The 21,711-nt window shown below is 45.0% G+C and overlaps 1 protein-coding gene across 4 annotated transcripts in view; it reads left to right on the top strand.

Moving 5' to 3' along the window:
• IGSF9B (immunoglobulin superfamily member 9B) overlaps positions 1-21,711 on the top strand; it is a 52,684-nt gene that overhangs the window by 12,276 nt on the left and 18,697 nt on the right. For all 4 annotated transcript variants that reach the window (XR_005775835.1, XR_005775836.1, XM_040415577.1 and 1 more), the window contains exons 5-16: positions 3,212-3,329; positions 3,415-3,556; positions 4,080-4,225; positions 5,289-5,431; positions 5,995-6,135; positions 7,333-7,449; positions 9,127-9,277; positions 11,199-11,310; positions 12,146-12,321; positions 12,416-12,642; positions 16,167-16,251; positions 21,190-21,351. Coding sequence is in view for 2 of the 4 variants with exons in the window: in XM_040415577.1 (XP_040271511.1) it covers positions 3,212-3,329; positions 3,415-3,556; positions 4,080-4,225; positions 5,289-5,431; positions 5,995-6,135; positions 7,333-7,449; positions 9,127-9,277; positions 11,199-11,310; positions 12,146-12,321; positions 12,416-12,642; positions 16,167-16,251; positions 21,190-21,351 (1,720 nt within the window). In the remaining 2 variants the exon portion in view is untranslated. The remainder of the gene's footprint in view (positions 1-3,211; positions 3,330-3,414; positions 3,557-4,079; positions 4,226-5,288; positions 5,432-5,994; positions 6,136-7,332; positions 7,450-9,126; positions 9,278-11,198; positions 11,311-12,145; positions 12,322-12,415; positions 12,643-16,166; positions 16,252-21,189; positions 21,352-21,711) is intronic.

The following is a 21,711-nucleotide window of genomic DNA, read 5'->3' as shown; positions in this document are numbered from 1 at the left end:
GAGGCCACACACACTACTGAGCCTCATTTTGACTTGTTTTAAGGACATTACATCAAAGTTGGATCAGCCTGTAGTGTGTTTTTCCACTTTAATTTTGAGTGTGATTCCAAATCCAGACCTCCATGGGTTGAAAAATTTGATTTCCATTTTTTAATTTTTGTGTGATTTTGTTGTCAGCACATTCAACTATGTAAAGAACAAAGTATTTCAGAAGAATATTTAATTCAGATCTAGGATGTGTTATTTTTGTGTTCCCTTTATTTTTTTGAGCAGTGTATATATACACAGAATAAGGCCCCCTTCACACGGGTGTCGTGGGTGAGGGCCGGATGCGATGCAGGTGCGTTCAGGGAAAATAGTGCGAGTAGGCAGTCAATTGCAGTCAGTTTTGTCTGCGATTGCGTTCCGTTGTTCAGTTTTTTCGGCGCGAGTACAATGCGTTTTGCACACACGCGAGAAAAAACTGAATGTGGTACCCAGACCCGAAACTGGACTTCTTCACTGAAGTTCGGGTTTGGGTTTGGTGTTCTGTAGATTTTATTATTTTCCATTATGGTTATAATGGAAAATAATAGCATTCTTTTAATACAGAATGCTAAGTATAATGTCAATTGAGGGTTAAAAAATAATAAAAACATAACTCTCCTCACCGCAGCCGGGATCCTCTTTTGTTCTTCTTGAAGGACCTGCAAATGGACCTTCGCTGACGTCATCACGCTCACCACGGTGAGCGCGATGACGCCAGCGAGGGTCCTTCAAGAAGAACAAAGAGGATCCCGGCTGCGGTGAGGTGAGTAAATGGGGACCCGGGTCGCTCATCCCTCGTCTCCTTAGCAACCATGCGTGAAAATCGCACCACATCTGCACTTGCTTGCGTATGCAATGCGATTTTCACACAACCCCATTCTTTTCTATGGGGCCTGCGTTGCGTGAAAAACATTGCTCATGTACACAGACCCACTGAAATGAATGGGTCAGGATTCAGTGCGGGTGCAATGCGTTCACATCACACATTGCACCCGCGCAGAATATTCGCCCGTGTGAAAGGGACCTAAGGGTAGATACTGAGAATTACACCCAGTATATAAGACAAGAGAAATGGTACTGTGCAGTGTCCATATATACAGACTAAGGCCTCTTTCACACAGGCGTTGCGGGAAAATGTGCTGGTGCGTTGCAGGAACACATGCGATTTTTCCGCGCGAGTGCAAAACATTGTAATGCGTTGCACTCGCGTGCGTGAGTAAAATCGCGCATGTTTGGTACCCAAACCCGAACTTCTTCACAGAAGTTCGGGCTTGGGATCGGTGTTCTGTAGATTGTATTATTTTCCCTTATAACATGGTTATAAGGGAAAATTAATAGCATTCTGAATACAGAATGCTTAGTACAATAGGGCTGGAGGGGTTAAAAAAAAATAAAAAATAATTTAACTCACCTTAGTCCACTTGATCGCGCAGCCCGGCTTCTCTTCTGTCTCCTTCTTTGCTGATTGCAGGAAAAGGACCTGTGGTGACGTCACTCCGGTCATCACATGATCCATCATATGATCCATCACCATGGTAAAAGATCATGTGATGGATCATGTGATGACCGTAGTGACGTCACCACAGGTCCTGTTCCTGCACACAGCTAAGATGAAGACAGAAGGAGATGCCGGGCTGCGCGATCAAGTGGATTAAGGTGAGTTGAATTATAAAAAAAAAATTTAACCCCTCCAGCGCTATTTTACTATGCATTCTGTATTCAGAATGCTATTATTTTCCCTTATAACCATGTTATAAGGGAAAATAATAAAGTGAATTTACTTTAATGGAGTCCGGGGTTGCTCATCCCTATCATCTCCTAGCAACCATGAGTGAAAATTGCACCGCATCCGCACTGGCTTACGGATGCTTGCGATTTTCACGCAGCCCTATTCATTTCTATGGGGCCTGTGTTGCGTGAAAAATGCAGAATATAGAACATGCTGCGATTTTCACGCAACACACAAGTGATGCGTGAAAATCACCGCTTATCTGCACAGCCCCATAGAAGTGAATGGGTCCGGATTCAGTGCGGATGTAATGCGTTCACCTCGCGCATTGAACCTGCGTGGAAAACTCACCCGTGTGAAAGGGGACTAAGAATTACACCCAGTATACAGCACAGGAGAAGTGGTACTGTGCAGTGTCCATATATACAGAATAAGAGCAGATACTGAGAATTACACCCAGTGTACAGGACAGGAGAAGTGGTACTGTGCAGTGTCCATATATACAGAATAAGAGCAGATACTGAGGACTACACCCAGCATACAGGACAGGAGAAGTGGTACTGTGCAGTGTCCATATATACAGAATAAGAGAAGATACTGAGGACTACACCCAGCATACAGGACAGGAGAAGTGGTACTGTGCAGTGTCCATATATACAGAATAAGAGCAGATACTGAGAATTACACCCAGTATACAGGACAGGAGAAGTGGTACTGTGCAGTGTCCATATATACAGAATAAGAGAAGATACTGAGGACTACACCCAGCATACAGGACAGGAGAAGTGGTACTGTGCAGTGTCCATATATACAGAATAAGAGCAGATACTGAGAATTACACCCAGTGTACAGGACAGGAGAAGTGGTACTGTGCAGTGTCCATATATACAGAATAAGAGCAGATACTGAGGACTACACCCAGCATACAGGACAGGAGAAGTGGTACTGTGCAGTGTCCATATATACAGAATAAGAGAAGATACTGAGGACTACACCCAGCATACAGGACAGGAGAAGTGGTACTGTGCAGTGTCCATATATACAGAATAAGAGCAGATACTGAGAATTACACCCAGTATACAGGACAGGAGAAGTGGTACTGTGCAGTGTCCATATATACAGAATAAGAGAAGATACTGAGGACTACACCCAGCATACAGGACAGGAGAAGTGGTACTGTGCAGTGTCCATATATACAGAATAAGAGCAGATACTGAGAATTACACCCAGTATACAGGACAGGAGAAGTGGTACTGTGTGCAGTGTCCATATATACAGAATAAGAGCAGATACTGAGAATTACACCCAGTATACAGGACAGGAGAAGTGGTACTGTGCAGTGTCCATATATACAGAATCTGAGCGGATAATAAGAATTAAACCCGGTATACTGGACAATAGAAGTGGTACTGTGCAGAGCTGGTGGTTAGACCTACTTTGTTCCCTATCATATAGGTGAATGATGGCAGTTTGACCATCTCTTCTATTGGGCGTGAAGACCGAGGATCATACACCTGCCGTGCTACCAGTATTCAGGGGGAGGCTGTTCACAGTACTCGTCTATTAGTCCAAGGTAATGGTCCACTCACTGTGCTTTGTGCTCCCATGTGTCATGTACTGTTTCGGGACGCTGAGGTAATGTTTGTTCCTGTCCCCAGGGTCACCGTTCATTGTTTCCCCTCCTGAGAACATCACGGTTAACATTTCCCAGGATGCTCTGTTCACCTGCCAGGCCGAGGCGTATCCAGGGAACCTCACCTACACCTGGCTCTGGCAGGAGGAAAATGTATTTTTTAAGAAGTAAGTAGAAGTGGGTGAGGGGCTTTAAAGAGGACCTTTCACCTTGAAAAACATTGTGAACTAAGCATGCTGCCATGGAGAGCGGCGCCCAGGGATCTCCCTGCACTTACTATTATCCCTGGGCGCCGCTCCGTTCTCCCGTTATGCCCTCCGGTATCTTCACTAAGTTATAGTAGGCGGTGTCTTCCCTTGTTCTGTGGGCGTCTCCTTCTCCTAGGCTGTAGCGCTGGCCAATCGCAGCGCACAGCTCACAGCCTGGGAGAAAAAAACCTCCCAGGCTGTGAGCTGTGCGCTGCGATTGGCCAGCATACTTAGTTCACAATGTTTTTTAAGGTGAAAGGTCCTCTTTAAACCCTTCATGTTCTGAGCCCTGGATGAAACTATGTAAATAATAAAATGTAACGCGTTGGGGGGATTACGGCACCAGGACCTCTTGTGTTGACGAGTCCTCAGCAGAGGAGCAGATATTTGCTGGCTGCTTCTGTTTTTTGTCATATTTTCTTTTCTTGCATCTGACATGCAGCGACCTGAAGATGAGGGTTCGGATTCTGATTGATGGAACACTCATCATATTCAGAGTCAAGCCCGAAGACGCTGGGAAGTACACCTGTGTGCCTAGCAACAGCCTGGGACGCTCCCCATCAGCATCAGCTTATCTCACTGTCCAGTGTAAGTGCTACCCTGGTCTGGTTCTGTCTCAAGTGTGTCGATTGGGCCTTGAGAAAGCGTCAGTGGACCCAAAACGGTCTGTCGGCCAGTAGTCATTTGCTAAGCTTCCTGATGCACTTTGCACTTTGTTTTTCCAATAAAAGAATACACTGAAGTCTGGTGAGTGCCGTGAAAAATGTTCTTTATTATATGGACTCTGTCTCAAGTGTGTAGATTGAGGGAGGGAGGGCGGTTGTTAGCGGTCAGTATTGAGTACCTAAGAGGAGCCTGAAGGTCAGTCTTAGGCTACATTCACATCTGCATTTCCCTTTCCGGTTTTGAGATCCGTCTGAGGATCTCAAAACTGGAGGAAAACGGTTCAGTTTTGTCCCCATTCATTGTTAGTGGGGACAAAACTGAACCAAACGAAATGAAGTGCACCAGAATGCATTCCGTTCCGTTTTGTTGCGTTCACATGCTGGACACAAAACCGCTGCAAGTAGCGTTTTTGTGTGTGTCATGGGATACTGATCAAGACGAATCCGGCATGAAACGCAATGTAAGTCAATAGTGCTGGATCTGTTTTTTTTCGGACATGAAGAAAACGGATCCAACGCCCAAACGAATGGTTTTAGTGCCGTGTTGTTCATTTTAGAGATAATACAACCAGATCGTTCTGAAAGGATGCATTTTTGCTAATCCCCTGCCAGATCCATCAGAAACGCAGATGAGATCAAATGTGTCAGTTCAAATAAGGAGGGGGGGGGGGGGAGTCTCGTAATCGGTTATAACAGGGATCTAGGAGGTCAAACAAAGAGACCATCCGTGTCAGTCTCAAAGGTTTAGAGGGGTAAGAGTTGGTCACAGCAGTTGGACTTAGCAGTCGATCTCAGAGATGTCACTTCCTGTGACCTGAGTTGCCTGGGAAGTTCAGGGGAACAGTTGCAGAAATTCTACAGTAAGTATTTTTTCCTAACTTGTTAATTTTTTACATTCCTTAAGCAGAAGATTTTAAGGAGCTAATTCCACAGTCAGTTCAGTTTAGTATCATTGTTTGTACCATCCATGTTTATAACCCTTACAGACCCAGCACGAGTAGTCAACATGCCCCCCATCATCTACGTCCCGGTCGGTATTCATGGTCACATTCGCTGCCCTGTGGAGGCTGTGCCACCTGTCACACATGTGAAATGGAATAAAGATGGCCGCCCCTTGCGCACAGATAAGGTGAGTAGTTCTGACTTTGGGTCTCACATGTACAATGGTCTTTATTTTCATGTTGTCTTGCAGGAATAAGTCATGTGCAGAAATTAATTCAGACAAACATTGAGCTGATGAACATAATAAAAGGAGTGGCGAGTGGAAGCTTCTCTTGGGAACTTGTACTAAGAGGGTGGTACCTGCTTGGGGGGATTTGCACTAGGATGGTAGACGCTGCTGTTGTAGATTTAGGAGAATGTTGAGACTTCTTCTCTTGGGAGTTTGTACCTGGACAGTAGAGGCTGCTCTGGAAGGTTTGTTGAGAGCATAGAGGCTGTTCCAGGGAGTTTGTATTGAGAGGGTGGAAGCTGTCCTTGGGGGAATTACTGTAAGAGGAGAGGCTCTGAGAGGTTTGTACTAGGAGAGTGGAGACTGCTGTGGGTGGTTTTGTGTGTACTGTGAGGGTGTTTCAAAGGGTTTGCACTGGGATGGTGGAGGTTTCTCTTGAGGTTTGCACTGGATGGATAGAAGCATTTCCGTGAGGTTCCAGTCCTTTCTAGATGTGGTCCTTACTGCTCTCCTGCTCTCAGTTGTCAGGCTGGAAGTTGCTGGAAGATGGATCTATTCACATTGAGGAGGCGACGGAGGAGTTACTGGGCACCTACACCTGTGTGCCTTATAATGCGCTGGGGACCATGGGCCAGTCCCCTCCTGCTCGGCTGCTGCTGAAGGTGAGCTGCATCTAGATTCACCCACAACTTTTCATTTCAGTTTTGGTTTGTGAACAGTCTCGGGTCTTGCCATTCTTCTCATACAGGTATATTAGTAGGAGGAGAAGCTAGCTATTTCCTCCTTCACTGATGTCACCAGCAGTCCCTTTAACCTTTTTAGACCCGGGATCAGCATCCTCCGACACTCCAGATGTTCTGAAACTACAACTCCCAGAATGCTCCATTCACTTCTATGGGAGTTGGGATAACAGCCGAGCATGTTTGCCTGCTGGGAGTTGTAGTTTCACAGCAGCTGGAGTGCCAAAGGTTTCTGATCCCTATTGTAGACTAAGAGCGGAAGACTATAAGAGTCTCATTGTGATTGGCTGCCAGGAAGAGATGAGAGAGGGAGAAAGAAGAGCTAAATAACTGAAAATGCAGCCTTCTGAGAGCTAATGCGTGACAGTAGTCACACAGCTAACTCTCTAAGGACAGATAAAGAGGTAGATTTACCTGCAGTCCTATGTAACACTACAGATTACATGCAATGATGTTCTCATGAATTAAGCCTAACGACAACCTCACTCTGATTCATCTGTACATTGAATGTACAAGTGAGGAAGCTGCGTGAAGAAATGACTGAGCCCCCTCCCTCCCTCTGATGTGAGTGTCTTGTTATGATGAGATCAGTTATAATTGTGGAGATATCAGTCACCTCCTTCCCAGTTCTACAGTCTTGCCTTAAAGGGGTTTTCTCATCTGAAACATTGGTGGCATATCCCTAGAATGTCGGATAGGTGCAAGTCCCACTGATAGGACCCGTACCTTTCTCCTGAACAGGACCTCTAAAGTGAATGGAGAGCAGCAGCCTATTCACAGACGCTCTGTATTTAATTCTATGGGAGTTCCAAAAATAGTCAAGCTATTTCATAGATGTGAATGAATCAGTGGCTGCGCTTGCGCAGTGCGCTCTCTATTTATTTCTATGTGCACTTACTCACCTTTTTTCGTAACTCCCATAGAAATGAATGGAGATCAAACGTGCGACCCACACTTGTATCTGACTTTGATGGCATGTCCTAGCTATATGCCATTAAAGTCCCAGATGAAACAACCCTTTATTCTTGGTTTGCTCTATGTGAACTGAAGACACATTTTTTTAAATCAGAAGACACTTCTAGTACCTGAGTAATAATAACGCTGTTGTCTTGTCTTTAGGATCCGCCCTATTTTACGGTGCTGCCCGGCTGGGAGTATAGGCAAGAATCTGGTAGGGAGCTGCTAATTCCTTGTGCCGCTGCTGGAGACCCCTTCCCCACCATCTCCTGGAGAAAGGTATATCTTCAGTCTGACTTTAAAGGGTTACAATGGGACCTACACAACATTTAGAATCTTTGCCCCTTTTATTTTGTCTGGCTGATGAAAGGTTGTCACAGCCCCACCCCTGTTAGCCATCACTGAAACGTTCTACAGTAAAGCCAGCCCTTCTGCCCCCAGTTTCCCATCATCTTGTGCCAGTCACAGCGCAGCAGAGTTTTGATCACAGAATGAAGCCAGTGGGAAAGGAGGGGCGAGTAGGTCCCCCAGGGGCAATGCTTCATGTGTTACCTGCCCTCTGCCCCAGTTACCAGCCTTTCCCATCTTCTAGTTATTTATTCCTGTGACGTCGCCTTCCCTGACCCAGATATTATTTTAAGCATTGCAGTGAATTTAAAAGCAGATTCTCTGCCAACATTAGAGGGGCTGCGACAGCCAAAGCGCAGCATTCTGGGGGTTCCCTGTGAGGAGGAGGGGGGATGCTATGCTCGTAATGTGCACTCACTTCCTAGCTGCTGATACTAGGATTTGCCTTCTTATGAGTCTCATCTTCATTTGTGAGTTGTCTTAGTCTCCTACTTTTGTGACAGTGCCCATAGGGGTTGTCACCAAGCTTTTCACACATCCTGAATGGCATTAAAGTCTTTATTTAGTTATATTTCCATACACTTCTGTTCCCCAGGTGTCTTATCTGCATGAAGATCAGTTTTACTGTAGTACTGACAATTACATGAACCAGGAAGATTGGTTTGACCAGAAGAGCATGAAATTGTCTAAGGACAGGGTGAAGATAAATAATAGGGCATCTCCAAGGGTGGCGGGGTATGATCTGTGGAGTGCGTCTGGGGAAGAGGGGTATAATCTATGGAGGGCTTCGGGGGGAGAAGGGTATGATCTATGGAGTGCTTCTGGAGGAGAGGGGTATAATCTATAGAGTGCTTCTGGAGGAGAGGTTTATGATCTATGGGAGGGCTTTTAGGGGTAGGGGGTAATATTTATGGGAGTGCTGGTGGGATGAGAGGTTACAATCTATTGGAGTGCTTTAGAGGAGGGGGTGTGATCTTTGGGAGGGCTTTAGAGGAGGGGGTGTGATCTTTGGGAGAGCTTCTGGGGGTAAGGCATATTATCTGTGGCGGGGATTATGGGGGGAGGGGGTATGATCTATAGAAGGGCTTTTGGGGATAATTATGGGAGTTCTGCTGGGAGGAGGGGTTATGAACTATTGGTTTTTGGGGTTAGAGAGTATTATCTGTGGGAGTGCTTTTGGAGGGAGTATTACCTATGGGAATGCTGCTGGTGATGATCAAGATTTCTGAGGTGGTCAGAAGTATTATATGTGGCAGGGCTGCTATTGAGAACCACTTTTTATCTACAGGTTATTCCACTTCCACCTAATACCGTGAACTACGGCTATTATTCCAGTACCCGTGGACATAGCCCTCTTGCATTTTTGCATGTTGCACTCTCTCTGCGTTTTCAGTAGGGCACCCTCTTGCAGTTTCATATGCTGTTCTAAGAGGAGCGCCCTCTTGCACTTTTGTATGTTACTCTCTATTTCCATGTTCTCAGTAGGGCACCCTCTTGCAGTTTTGTATGTTACATGCTCTCTCTCTCTCCCTCTTCTCTCTCCCTCTTCTCTCTCTCTCCTCTCTCTCTCTGCGTCAACTTGCAACTTTGTTCTATATTGTGTTCCAGGTTGGACGCCCCTCTTCCAGTAAGCACAGTGTGCTGCCCAGTGGCTCCTTACAGTTTAGATCTCTTAGTAAGGAAGATCATGGAGAATGGGAATGTGTGGCTAGTAATGTTGTAACAAGTATCACTGCCAGCGCCCACCTTACTGTAATTGGTAAGTGCACGCTACTTAAAGGGCCAGGCTAGTTTCCTGTAAATGAAGCTGAATTGTTGTATAATGAAAGGTTATATAACATTTTAAAATACTTGGTGTTACAACTGTTCACCAAGATCTCTGCTTGCTGACAGTAAATAGGAACATCCCTGTTTTTACATATATAGTAGAAACTGAGAGCCTGTCCACACTTTGTTCTGCTAACACAGTTGAGGGCTTGTTACAGTGTATCAGAACAGGCAATCCATACACAGCAGCAGCTCCAGTCTTTTTCTTGTCCTGGGTTCCAGGCAGATAGGGGGAGCTCTTTGCTTGCATGTGCCTTATATTCTCATTTTCCCTGCCTGGGCCCTGTAGCTTTCGTTTCCTACCTGTGTCCTGTAGCCCTCTCGGCCTGCCTGGGCCCTTTAGCCTGTGTCTCCCTGCCTTTGCCCTGTAGTCTCCCATTTCCCTGCCTTTGCCCTGTAGTCTCCATTTCCTACCTGTGTCCTGTAGTCCTCTTCCTGCCTGGGCCTTAAAGTGTCTGTTTTCCTGCCTGTTCTCTGTAGCCTCAGTTTCCCTGCCTTTGCCCTGTAGCCTCTGCTTCCCTGCCTGCGCCCTGTAGCACTCTCTGTTTGCATGTGCCTTAGTCTCATTTTCCCTGCCTGTGCCCTGTAGCCTCTGTTTCCTTCCTGTGCCCTGTAGCCTCTGTTTCCTTCCTGTGCCCTGTAGCCTCTGTTTCCTTCCTGTGCCCTGTAGCCTCTGTTTCCTTCCTGTGCCCTGTAGCCTCTGTTTCCTTCCTGTGCCCTGTAGCCTCTGTTTCCTTCCTGTGCCCTGTAGCCTCTGTTTCCTTCCTGTGCCCTGTAGCCTCTGTTTCCTTCCTGTGCCCTGTAGCCTCTGTTTCCTTCCTGTGCCCTGTAGCCTCTGTTTCCTTCCTGTGCCCTGTAGCCTCTGTTTCCTTCCTGTGCCCTGTAGCCTCTGTTTCCTTCCTGTGCCCTGTAATCGTAATTTCCCTGCCTTTGCCCTGCAGCCTCTGTTTCTCTGCTTGCACCCTGCAGCCTCTGTTTCTCTGCTTGCACCCTGCAGCCTCTGTTTCTCTGCTTGCACCCTGCAGCCTCTGTTTCTCTGCTTGCACCCTGCAGCCTCTGTTTCTCTGCTTGCACCCTGTAGCCTCTGTTTCTCTGCTTGCACCCTGTAGCCTCTGTTTCTCTGCTTGCACCCTGTAGCCTCTGTTTCTCTGCTTGCACCCTGTAGCCTCTGTTTCTCTGCTTGCACCCTGTAGCCTCTGTTTCTCTGCTTGCACCCTGTAGCCTCTGTTTCTCTGCTTGCACCCTGTAGCCTATGTTTCTCTGCTTGCACCCTGCAGCCCCTGTTTCTCTGCTTGCACCCTGCAGCCCCTGTTTCTCTGCTTGCACCCTGCAGCCCCTGTTTCTCTGCTTGCACCCTGCAGCCCCTGTTTCTCTGCTTGCACCCTGCAGCCCCTGTTTCTCGGCTTGCACCCTGCAGCCCCTGTTTCTCTGCTTGCACCCTGCAGCCCCTGTTTCTCTGCTTGCACCCTGCAGCCCCTGTTTCTCTGCTTGCACCCTGTAGCCTCTGTTTCTCTGCTTGCACCCTGTAGCCTCTGTTTCTCTGCTTGCACCCTGTAGCCTCTGTTTCTCTGCTTGCACCCTGTAGCCTCTGTTTCTCCGCTTGCACCCTGTAGCCTCTGTTTCTCCGCTTGCACCCTGTAGCCTCTGTTTCTCTGCTTGCACCCTGTAGCCTCTGTTTCTCTGCTTGCACCCTGCAGCCTCCATTTCCTACCTGTGCCCTGTATTCCTCTCTGCTTTCCTGGGCCCTATAGTCTGTTTTCCTGCCTGGGCCCTGTAGCTGCCTCTGCTGTTTTGTACACATCATTCTCCTTGTTCTGGGAGACTTCTGAACACATATTGACCATATTTTGCAGGCACCAGTCCGCACGCTCCTTCCAGTATCCGAGTCCTGGTGTCTATGAACACAGCAAATGTGTCCTGGGATCCTGGTTATGACGGAGGATTCGAGCAGACATTCTCAGTTTGGTACGGCGCTCTGTGAGTCACCCTGCATGCTTTGCAGCTTTCTCTCCACTGTCTTGATGTGTCTTCCATATTCTGCTTGGGGACAAGGCCCTGATGTTGCTGTGCATTCCTCCCTGAACATACAGAGAGCTGTGTGTATATGTGTGTGTATATACATGTCCTGAGTATATACTGAATCACACATATATAGAATGCCTACACTTCTCCTTCTGTCTATCTGTGTGATACATTGATGGCTGCTGCAAACGTTACACTCTGATGTGTCTGTGAAGCAGACTTTATTGCAGCAGTCTATACTAGAAGGTAATGATGACGCTGCTGAAGTCTCATTCAGTTGTGTGCAAACCTATTGTAGATACTAGTCTTCTAGAGGTAAGGGTCCATTCACATGTCCGTAATTTGGGTCCGCATTCGTTCCGCAATTTGCGGACCCATTCACTTTCAATAGGGCTGGAACGGATGCGAATCTGCATTTTCGGCTTCCGCATCCGTTTTTTCGGGATCCGCAATTCAGTTCCTGAAAAAAAATAGAACATGTCCTATTCTTGTCTGCAATTGCGGACCAGAAAAGGCATTTTCTATTATAGTGTCTGTGATGTGCGGTCCGCAAAACACTTACGGACGTGTGAATGGACCCTTAAACCAGCAGACCCAGGGGGGCTCTCATAAGGCTTAGGGGCTGGTCTTCATATGCAAGAATCTTTTTTGCACCCATATTATTGAGGGGTGCGGAGCTGTATACCTTCTTTTTGTACATTCAGCACTAGTAAGAATCTGTAAGGTCTGCCATGTTGTCCAGTAATTATTACATGTGTGTTCTGTGGCGTCTCTTAAGGATAAAACGCGCACAGTTCGGGCCTCATGACTGGGTCTCCATGCCAGTAGCCAGTGGCGCAACCTCACTTCTCATAAACTCTCTGGATCCGGAAACCGAATACCAGATCAGTGTTCTGGCGCAGAATAAGTTAGGGACGAGTTCGTTCAGTGAGGTGGTGACGGTGCGGACATTGGGTGAGCTTTTTTTCTTTGTCCTTCTGTGGTTGTGGTTCATCCATTGACAACTATGTGCTAAATGTTTTTTTTTTTTTTTTACTTTGGTTTAAAGCCTTTCCCATCACAACCCCAGAGCCGCTGCTGTTTCTGACCTCACCCCGCTGTCTCATAGCCAATCGGACTCAGCAGGGTGTTCTTCTGTCCTGGCTACCACCCAGCAATCACAGCTTCCCGCTTGATCGGTACATTATGGAGTTCCGCTTAGCCGAGCGATGGGAGATCTTGGATGACTCAATCGCAGGAACTGAGACTGAGATACTGGCAAAGGAATTATCCCAGGTACGATGCTCAATAGGCGGCACTCAGAATCAACAGGGTGCTCCAGAGTTTGGACTTTTGACCTTGTGGCAAGAGACAACGCAGCACAAAAACTGGTGATCTTTACAGACTTGCCAGGCAAGTCCCTAACAAGTCTCCAATTATAATGCAGGGCTAGGCTACGGGTACGTGGCTATGTTGGGTGTGACACATGTCGCACATCCATGTATGGCACTGTAGCTGGGCAGCCATAGAAAAGAATGAAGTCGCAGCGCAACTTGAACATTTGTTGCGACCACAGAATCGATTTAAAAAATGCAGGGACGGCAAAGTGAGAGTCACCCTGCAAGTCCATTATTTTCTATGGCTGCCCTGCTACTCTGCGATAATTGCTCTAAATCAACGTGTAGCTGCTATACAGCAGTGGGTGGAGTCCCACGGACCAAACACACTCGTCTGAAAGCGGCCTACCAGTCACCATCTGTGGAAAATGGAGAAAACGTGGATGGCTTACATATGCTGTCCATAATTTTTTTTTCACTGACCTATAACACAGTAATTGGATCACATTGACTGCAATATGTCAGTGTTCAGTCTGTGTGCTGTCCATTCTACACTAACATGACACAGAGACGTGAACATCGCTTGTGTGAATAGGCCCTAATAGTTATGCAGGCGGGGGGGATTTGATCATTGGACGACTTTCAAGGGTACAAACACATAAAGGGTCATTTATTAAGGAACTTACAACAATTTTATTCGGAAAAATAGTCCCTTTTTTAACCGGCCGAGTGACAATATTTAGTCGCACGGCTGGTTTCACGCCGTGTTAGCAATTGGGTGGGAAGGGAGTGGAGCGGGAGCATATCAGGGGCCCTGCCAGGGCCTGGACTCTGACCCCGGAAAATTTAGTAACATTAACGCGTGTAAACATGCATAAATGTTGGAGAAAAACCATGCCAACCAGGGGCTGGCATAGTTTTCTCGACAGACGCAAGGACTGCAGAGATGCACCTAATTTATGACAAGGCACATGCCTTATCCATAAATTAGACAAATCTAATGGCAGCGCAAGGGGCGGAAACTAAGAACGGCGTAAAAAACTGTCTTAGTAAATGTGCCCTATAGTGATTTGAAAAGAATCTATAGCTGCAAAATCGGCACCAAATCGTGCAGATTTATTGGCTTTTCTCGGTGCAGAAACACTGTTGATTTGCCGTAGATTTTACCCTCTGTACTGCAAAGGGTGAAATCCATGGACAATATCCCTAAACATAATTTGATATGCTGGGGATTTAAAATCTGCAGAATGTACATTTATGTCTGGATTTTACTGCGGAACATTTTTTGCAGCATGTGAATATTTTTTAAACCTCATCCACTTTGCTACTACGGTAAATGCAGCAGATTTTCTGCATGCCATTCCGCTGAGGAAAATCCACAGCATTGACACTAGGTGTGGCAGCACCCTTGGGGCTCATGTACACAAACGTATTTTTTAATTCACATCCGATCCGCATTTTTTGCGGGTCGGATAAGGACCTATTCACTGTCCACATCCGTATGTCCGTTCCATGGCAAAAATATATAACATGTCTTATTTCTCTCCTCATTACGGACAAGCATAGGACTGTTCTATTATAGGCCGGACGTTCTGTTCTGCATTTGACCGGTATCCGTGTTTTGCAGATCCGCAATTTGGGGGCTAATAATCTGCATGCAGCATATGTCCTAGGGGGAGTAAAACTGGGATAGTCACTTGTTGAGAAGGATCTGAGTGTGTTAGTAGATCATAGACTAAATAACAGCATGCAATGCCAGTCAGCTGCCTCTAAGGCCAACAGAATTTCGTCTTGTATTAAGTGGTGTGGACTCGCGGGACAGGGATGTAATATTGCCACTATACAAGGCATTGGTGTGGCCTCACCTGGAATACACAGTTCAGTTCTGGGCATCAGTCCATAAAAAGGATGCCCTGGAGTTATAAAAAGTACAGAGGAGAGCAACTAAACTGATAAAGGGCCTAAGGGTCCATTCACACGTCCGCATCCGTTCCGCAATTTTGCGAAACGGGTGTGGACCCATTCATTCTCTATGGGGACGGAATGGATGCGGACAGCACAGTGTGCTGTCCGCATTTGCGGAGCGCGGTCCCGATCTTCGGGTTCGCAGCTCCGCAAAAGATAGAACATGTCCTATTCTTGTCCGCAGCTGCGGACAAGAATAGGCATTTCTATAGGGGTGCCGGGCGGGTGTGTTGCGGATCCGCAACACACCATGGACGTGTGAATGGAGCCTAAAGGTCTTAGTTATGAGAAAAGATTAAACAAACTGAATTTGTTTAGCCTTTAAAAAAGACGTCTAAGGGGGACATAATAAACCTGTACAGGAAGATGGACCTTGATCCAGGGATCAATATACCGGGATTACAGTTTGAACTTTATGGATTTTTGTCTTTTTCCAACCTTAACAACTATGTAACTTGCGGACCCCAAAACAGGCAACGGTCGTGTGCATGAGCCCTTATGTAGCAGGTGTAGGGAGTCTGAACATTGGGGGTTACTGTTTATGGGGTTAGGAGATATGCAGCTGCTGATTGTTTTCTGTTCGAACATTTGCTTTGTGATGAGATCTGTTTGCTTCTCAGATCTTTGTCCTGCCTCGCACTCCAGGTATTGGTGGTGTCTTAAAGAGGACCTTTTACCCCTCCAGACATGTCTGTTTTAGTAACTACTTGCATTCCCCATGTAATAACAGTTCTGGAACATCTATTCTTATGGCACCATGTTGTGCCATTCCTTTATTATTTCTACTAGATGTTCTGAATGAATTGCTTGCAGTCTGCACTAAGGGTACAGATGGGTGTTACTAGTCGAGGGTGTGCACAGTCTGACTCTAGCACCACTCGATGGACAGAGTCAGACACCAGTGTTGAGCGAACTTGTGTTTTCAAGTTAAACTTATGGTCCGTGGTAGCGGAATCCATAACGGATAGGGATAACACAAGTTTGCTCATCCCTATCAGACACACTCACCACTGGTAACACCCAGCAGAACCTATACTGTTGACTGGTGGCAATTTATTTGTAAACTTCTAGTAGGAATAATACAGGAATGGCACAACATAGTCATAACAATGGATGCTCCAGAATTGGGGCAAGTAGTTACTAAAAATGACATGTCAGGAAAGGTGACCGGTCCTCTTTAAGCACTTTGCGACATCATTAGGTTCCTTTGCGCCAGTCCTGTTTGTTTTTTTGTATTGCTGCATTGTAATTGGCGATGTTAAGAGATAATCTACATTATTATCCTCGCCTGACATGACTGCAGGGACGTGCACTTTGTCCTTCTATATACCTCTGAGTATTGCAGAATCTGCAGGCATCTCTATTGCTTACGTTTTTTCCAACATCCATCAGGTGAGCAATTCCTCATATGCTGCTCTTCGTGTGAAACACATCCTGATGCTATCTCATGAAGCCCAGGTGAACCTCCGATCTTTTCCATTTCCTTCCTGCAGCTGTATCTTGTGCTTTTCTTTCTAGGACACCTGGTATGAGTTCCGGGTGTTGGCCGTCATGCAAGATCTCATCAGTGAGCCCAGTAACATCGCAGGAGTGTCCAGTACAGGTACAGGATACTAGAAGATAGAAGCCATCAGCGCACGAGCCTCAGCAGGTTTTAGCAGTGCACCCTCTGCTGGATACTTTCTGCTATTACATATGCTGCAGAACTTTAACATCCCCTCTCATCACTCACGCAGAAGGCACAGAATGAATGTCCAGTGGTCCAGGTCTTGTCTGCTGTAGAGTTTAAGCCTTTATGATCAGCGTGGTCCTCTCTCCTGTACATTTAAAACTCTTATGTGCAGTATTGTGAAATATGTTAACACTAATACTAGTAATCCTAAGTATATTAGTAGTTTTTCAGGGTCATGAATACCTCTTAATATTAAAGGGATTTTTCAGGACCTAAATATTGATGGTCATCAGTATCAGAGGAGTGGGGGTCCGACTCTATGCAACAATCAGCTTGATAGGAGGAGCCACATTGCAAGAATCTGAATGGGATTCAGTTTTCAGTATATTTTACAGTCACTACACCAGTGATCAACAGCCTCCGGCACTCCAGCTGTGATGAAACTCCAGCTCTCAACATGCTCCATTTGCTTCTATGAGAGTCCTGAGAACAACCAAACAAATGTGCATGCTGGCAGTCGTACTTTTACCAGAGCTGGAGTGCTGGAGGTTGCTGACCCCTGCACTACATAGTTTACAGAGCTGCGCTAGTTCTAGTGCAACGCGGCTTCTTCTATCAGCTGAGCTAAGGATAGGTCACCAATATTTAAAGGGTTTCGGCAGTTTTTCTTTCTTTATAGATCATCAGCATCTGATTTGCAAGGGTCCAGTAGCACCACTGCCTTCTCGCTGTTTACCGCAGACCTAGTGACGTCACGACTAGTATCACTGGCCTGGGTGCTGCTCAGCCCCGTTCACTTGAGAAGGCCGCGGTGCTACTGGGGTGCTGCGGTCTTCTCAAACAGAGGATAGATCATCAGAAAGAAAAAAACTGCAGAACCCATTTAAGTCCCAGAAAACCCCTTTAACCTGTAGAGGACCCTTGCCGTACGGTGCTGGTGGACGTGACTTAAGGACCAGCACTGTACATGTACGGAGGGCTGATCAGGCGGGTGAAGGAGCTGCCAGATGGGCCCCTGCTGCATACGCAGGCATTGGTAAAAACACTGATGCCGGCGTATTAACCCGGAGGGTATGGGTGCCTTCACTGCAGCGCGGGGACCCGATGGCAGAGAAGGCAGCCCAATGCCTTCCATAGGCATCGGGGCTTGCCTTCTACGGAAGCCTGTGAGATTCAGCCCCTTAGGCTGGGTCTCACAGGCAGGCTGTCAGTGTAAAGGCTGACAGGCAATGTATTACAATACAGGATGTATTGTAATGCATTGCAGAGGGGATCAGACCCCATACATTTTCATAATAAAAAAAATAAAGTTTCAAGTAAAAATAAAAAAATTAATCCCAAAATAAAACACAAATAAAATTGTTAAAAAAATTGAGAAAAAAGAAAAGAAAAACCAGACATATGGGTATTGCCACGTCTGTAACGACCGGCTCTATAAAAATATTCCATGATCCACCCCCTCACTTTAACGCTGTAGAAAAAATAAAATATCACCTTACATCACAAAAAGTGCAACACCAATCAATCAAAAAGGCGTATGCCCCCCAAAATAGTACCAATCAAACCGTCACTTCATCCCGCAAAAAATGATCCCCTAGATAAAATAACCAGGCAAAAAATAAAAAAAACTATGGCTCTCAGAATATGGAGACACTAAAACATGATTTTTTTTTTTGTTTCAAAAATGCTTTTATTGTGTAAAAAGTAAAAAAAATAAAAAAAGTAAACATATTAGGTATGACCGTGTCCATAACAACCAGGTCTACTAAAATATCACATGACCTAACCTCTCCGGTAAACACCGTTAAAAAAAATAGACCAAAAACTGTGTAAAAAAAGCAATTTTTTTGTCACCTTACATCACAAGTAGTGTAATATCAAGTGATCAAAAAGTCATACGCACCCCAAAATGGTACCAATCAAACCGTCATCTCATCCTGCAAAAAATGAGACCCTGCCTAAGACAATTGCCCCCCCAAAAAAAGACAATTGCCCAAAAAATAAAATAAAAATATGGCAGAATATGGAGACCCTAAAACATGATATTTTTTTTTTTGTTTCAAAAATGCTTTTATTGTGTAAAACCTAAATAAATAAAGTATACATATTAGGTATTGTCGCGTCCGTAAACCTGCTGTATAAAAATATCACATGAACTAACCCCCTCAGGTGAACACCGTAAAAAAAAATAAAAAAAAAATGGTGTCAAGCCATTGTTTGTCACCTTACATCACAAAAAGTGTAATGCCAACTGATCAAAAAGTCATGTGCACCCTTGAATAGTACCAAACCGTTATCTCATCCTGAAAAAAATGAGCCCCTACATAAGACAGTCGCCTAAAAAATAAAAAAAAACTATGGCTTTCAGAATATGGAGACACTAAAAATAATTTTTTTTCAAAAATGCTGTATTATGTAAAGCTGAAACAAACAACCAAAAAAGTCATCATATTTGGTATTGTCTCATCCGTAACAACCTGCTCTATAAAAAAAGCACATGACCTAACCTGTCAGATGAACATAAACTGTGTCAAAACAGCTATTTTTTGTTACCTTGCCTCTCAAAAAGTGTAATATGGAGCAACCAAAAATCATATGTACCCTAAAAGAGTACCGACAAAACTGCCACCTTATCCCGTAGTTTCCAAAATGGGGTCACTTTTTTGGAGTTTCTACTCTAGGGGTGCATCAGGGGGTCTTCTAATGTGACATGGCAACTTAAAATTATCCCCGTAAAATCTGCCCTCCAAAAACCATATGGCGCTCGTTTCCTTCTGTGCACGGCCGTGTGCCCATACAGCAGTTTATGATCATAAATGGGGTGTTCCTGTAAACTACAAAATCAGGGTAATAAATATTGAGTTTTCTTTGGCTGTTAACCTTTGCTTTGTTACTGGAAAAATTGATTAAAATGGAAAATCTGCCAAAAAAGTGAAATTCTAAAATTTCATCTACATTTTCCTTTAATTCTTGTGGAACACCTAAAGGGTTAAAGTTTGTAAAATCAGTTTTGAATACCTTGAGGGGTGTAGTTTCTAAAATGGGGCCATTTTTGGGTGGTTTCTATTATGTAAGCCCCACAAATTGACTTCGGACCTGAACTGGTCCTTAAAAAGTGGGTTTTGGATATTTTCAGAAAAATTTCAAGATTTGCTTCTAAACTAATAAGCCTTCTAACGTCCCCAAAAAATAAAATGGCATTCACAAAATGATCCTAACATAAAGTAGACATATGGGAATTGTAAAGTAATAACTATTATGTGAGGTATTACTATCTGTTTTAAAAGCAGAGAAATAGAAATTTGGAAAGTTGCGAATTTTTTAAATTTTTGGGTAAATTTGGGATTATTAAAAAAAAATTAAATAATATTGACTGAAATTTACTGCTATCATGAAGTATAATGTGTCACGAGAATGCAATCTTAGAATAATAAATACATAAGTAAAAGCGTTCCAAAGTTATTACCACTTAAAGTGACACCTGTCAAATTTTAACAAAACGGCCTGGTCCTTAAGGTGAAAAATGGCAGGGTCCTGAAAGGGTTAAGGTTTTATGTTTTTCTTTAAGGCTGAGTTCACACGGGCGTTGCGGGAAAATGTGCGGGTGCGTTGCGGAAACACCCGCAATTTTTCCGCGCGAGCGCAAAACATTGTATTGCGTTTTGCACTCGTAAGAGAAAAATCGCGCATGTTTGGTACCCAAACCCGAACTTCACAGAAGTTCGGGCTTGGGATCGGTGTTCTGTAGATTGTGTTATTTCCCCTTATAACATAGCTATAAGGGAAAATAATAGCATTCTGAATACAGAATGCATAGTAAACTAGCGCTGGAGGGGTTAAAAAAAATAAAAAATAATTTAACTCACCTTAGTCCACTTGATCGCGTAGCCCGGCATCTCCTTCTGTCTCCTTTGCTGAACAGGACCTGTGGTGAGCATTAATTACAGGTAAAGGACCTTTGGTGACGTCACTCCGGTCATCACATGATCCATCACCATGGTAAAAGATCATGTGATGACCGGAGTGACATCACCAAAGGTCCTTTACCTGTAATTAATGCTTACCGCAGGTCCTGTTCAGCAAAGGAGACAGAAGGAGATTCCGGGCTTCGCGATCAAGTGGACTAAGGTGAGTTACATTTTTTATATTTTTTTTTTAACCCCTCCAGCGCTGTTTTACTATGCATTCTGTATTCAGAATGCTATTATTTTCCCTTATAACCATGTTATAAGGGAAAATAATAATGATCGGGTCTCCATCCCGATCGTCTCCTAGCAACCGTGCGTGAAAATCGCACCGCATCCGCACTTGCGGATGCTTGCGATTTTCACGCAACCCCATTCACTTCTATGGGGCCTGCGTTGCGTGAAAAACGCAGAATATAGAGCATGCTGCGATTTTCACGCAACGCACAAGTGATGCGTGAAAATCACCGCTCATCTGAACAGCCCCATTGAAATGAATGGGTCGGGATTCAGTGCGGGTGCAATACATTCACCTACCGCGTTGCACCCGCGCGGAAATCTCGCCCGTGTGAATGCAGCCTAACTGTTCCATATATGATGATGCACCTGGGAGGGTGTGATTATTGTTGGCATCACTTGAGGTCCTTACTTTTGAACCACACTGAACACTCGCACTATAGGGGAGATTTATCAAAACTGGTGTAAAGGAAAACTGTCTTGGTTGCTGATAGCAACCAATCAGATTTCACCTTTCATTTTTCAGAGCTCCTTTGGTAAAACAAACCTGGAATGTGATTGGTTGCTATGAGCAACAAAGACAATTTTTCTTTTTCACCAGTTTTGATAAATCTCCCCATGTGTGTCTTGTGCTATACTTGACATAGATCTGGTCTCTGCCTTTCAGATGTGTTCCCCTCTCCAGAACTGAGTGATGAAGGTTTTGCTCGGCCAGTTCTCGCCGGAATAGTGGCTACTATCTGTTTCCTGGCTGCTGCAGTTTTGTTCAGCACTTTGGCTGCTTGTGTGGTGAACCGACAGAGAAAACGCAAACTGAAAAGAAAAAAAGGTGAGTGGAGAATTCACAGCTCAAACCGTGAAAGTTCTGGTGACTGAGCTTTGCCTTCCAGCCCAACGTTCCTAGAAGAGGACATACTGCATCTATGATCTGTTACACATAATATCATTGGCTGTTGCAGTCATGTGATGAATATTTTGTGCCCATATGGGCTCATTGATAATGCACCCAGATAGCAATGTCAGATTGCAGCAATACCCGGCATGCAGTTATGTCCCTGGAAGATATTTAAATGATTACAGGTGTGGTCTGATTAGACACTTGTAGGGTCATTTATCAAACTGATGTAAAGTAGAACTGGTTTAGTTGCCCATGGCAACCAATCAGATTCCACCTTTCATTTTCCAAAAG

Source organism: Bufo bufo, chromosome 1 (genome assembly GCF_905171765.1).
Source record: "Bufo bufo chromosome 1, aBufBuf1.1, whole genome shotgun sequence".
In the NCBI taxonomy this organism is placed as follows: domain Eukaryota; kingdom Metazoa; phylum Chordata; class Amphibia; order Anura; family Bufonidae; genus Bufo; species Bufo bufo.
The sequence above is the reverse complement of the archived record's forward strand: the minus strand, read 5'-3'. Positions and strand labels throughout refer to the sequence as shown.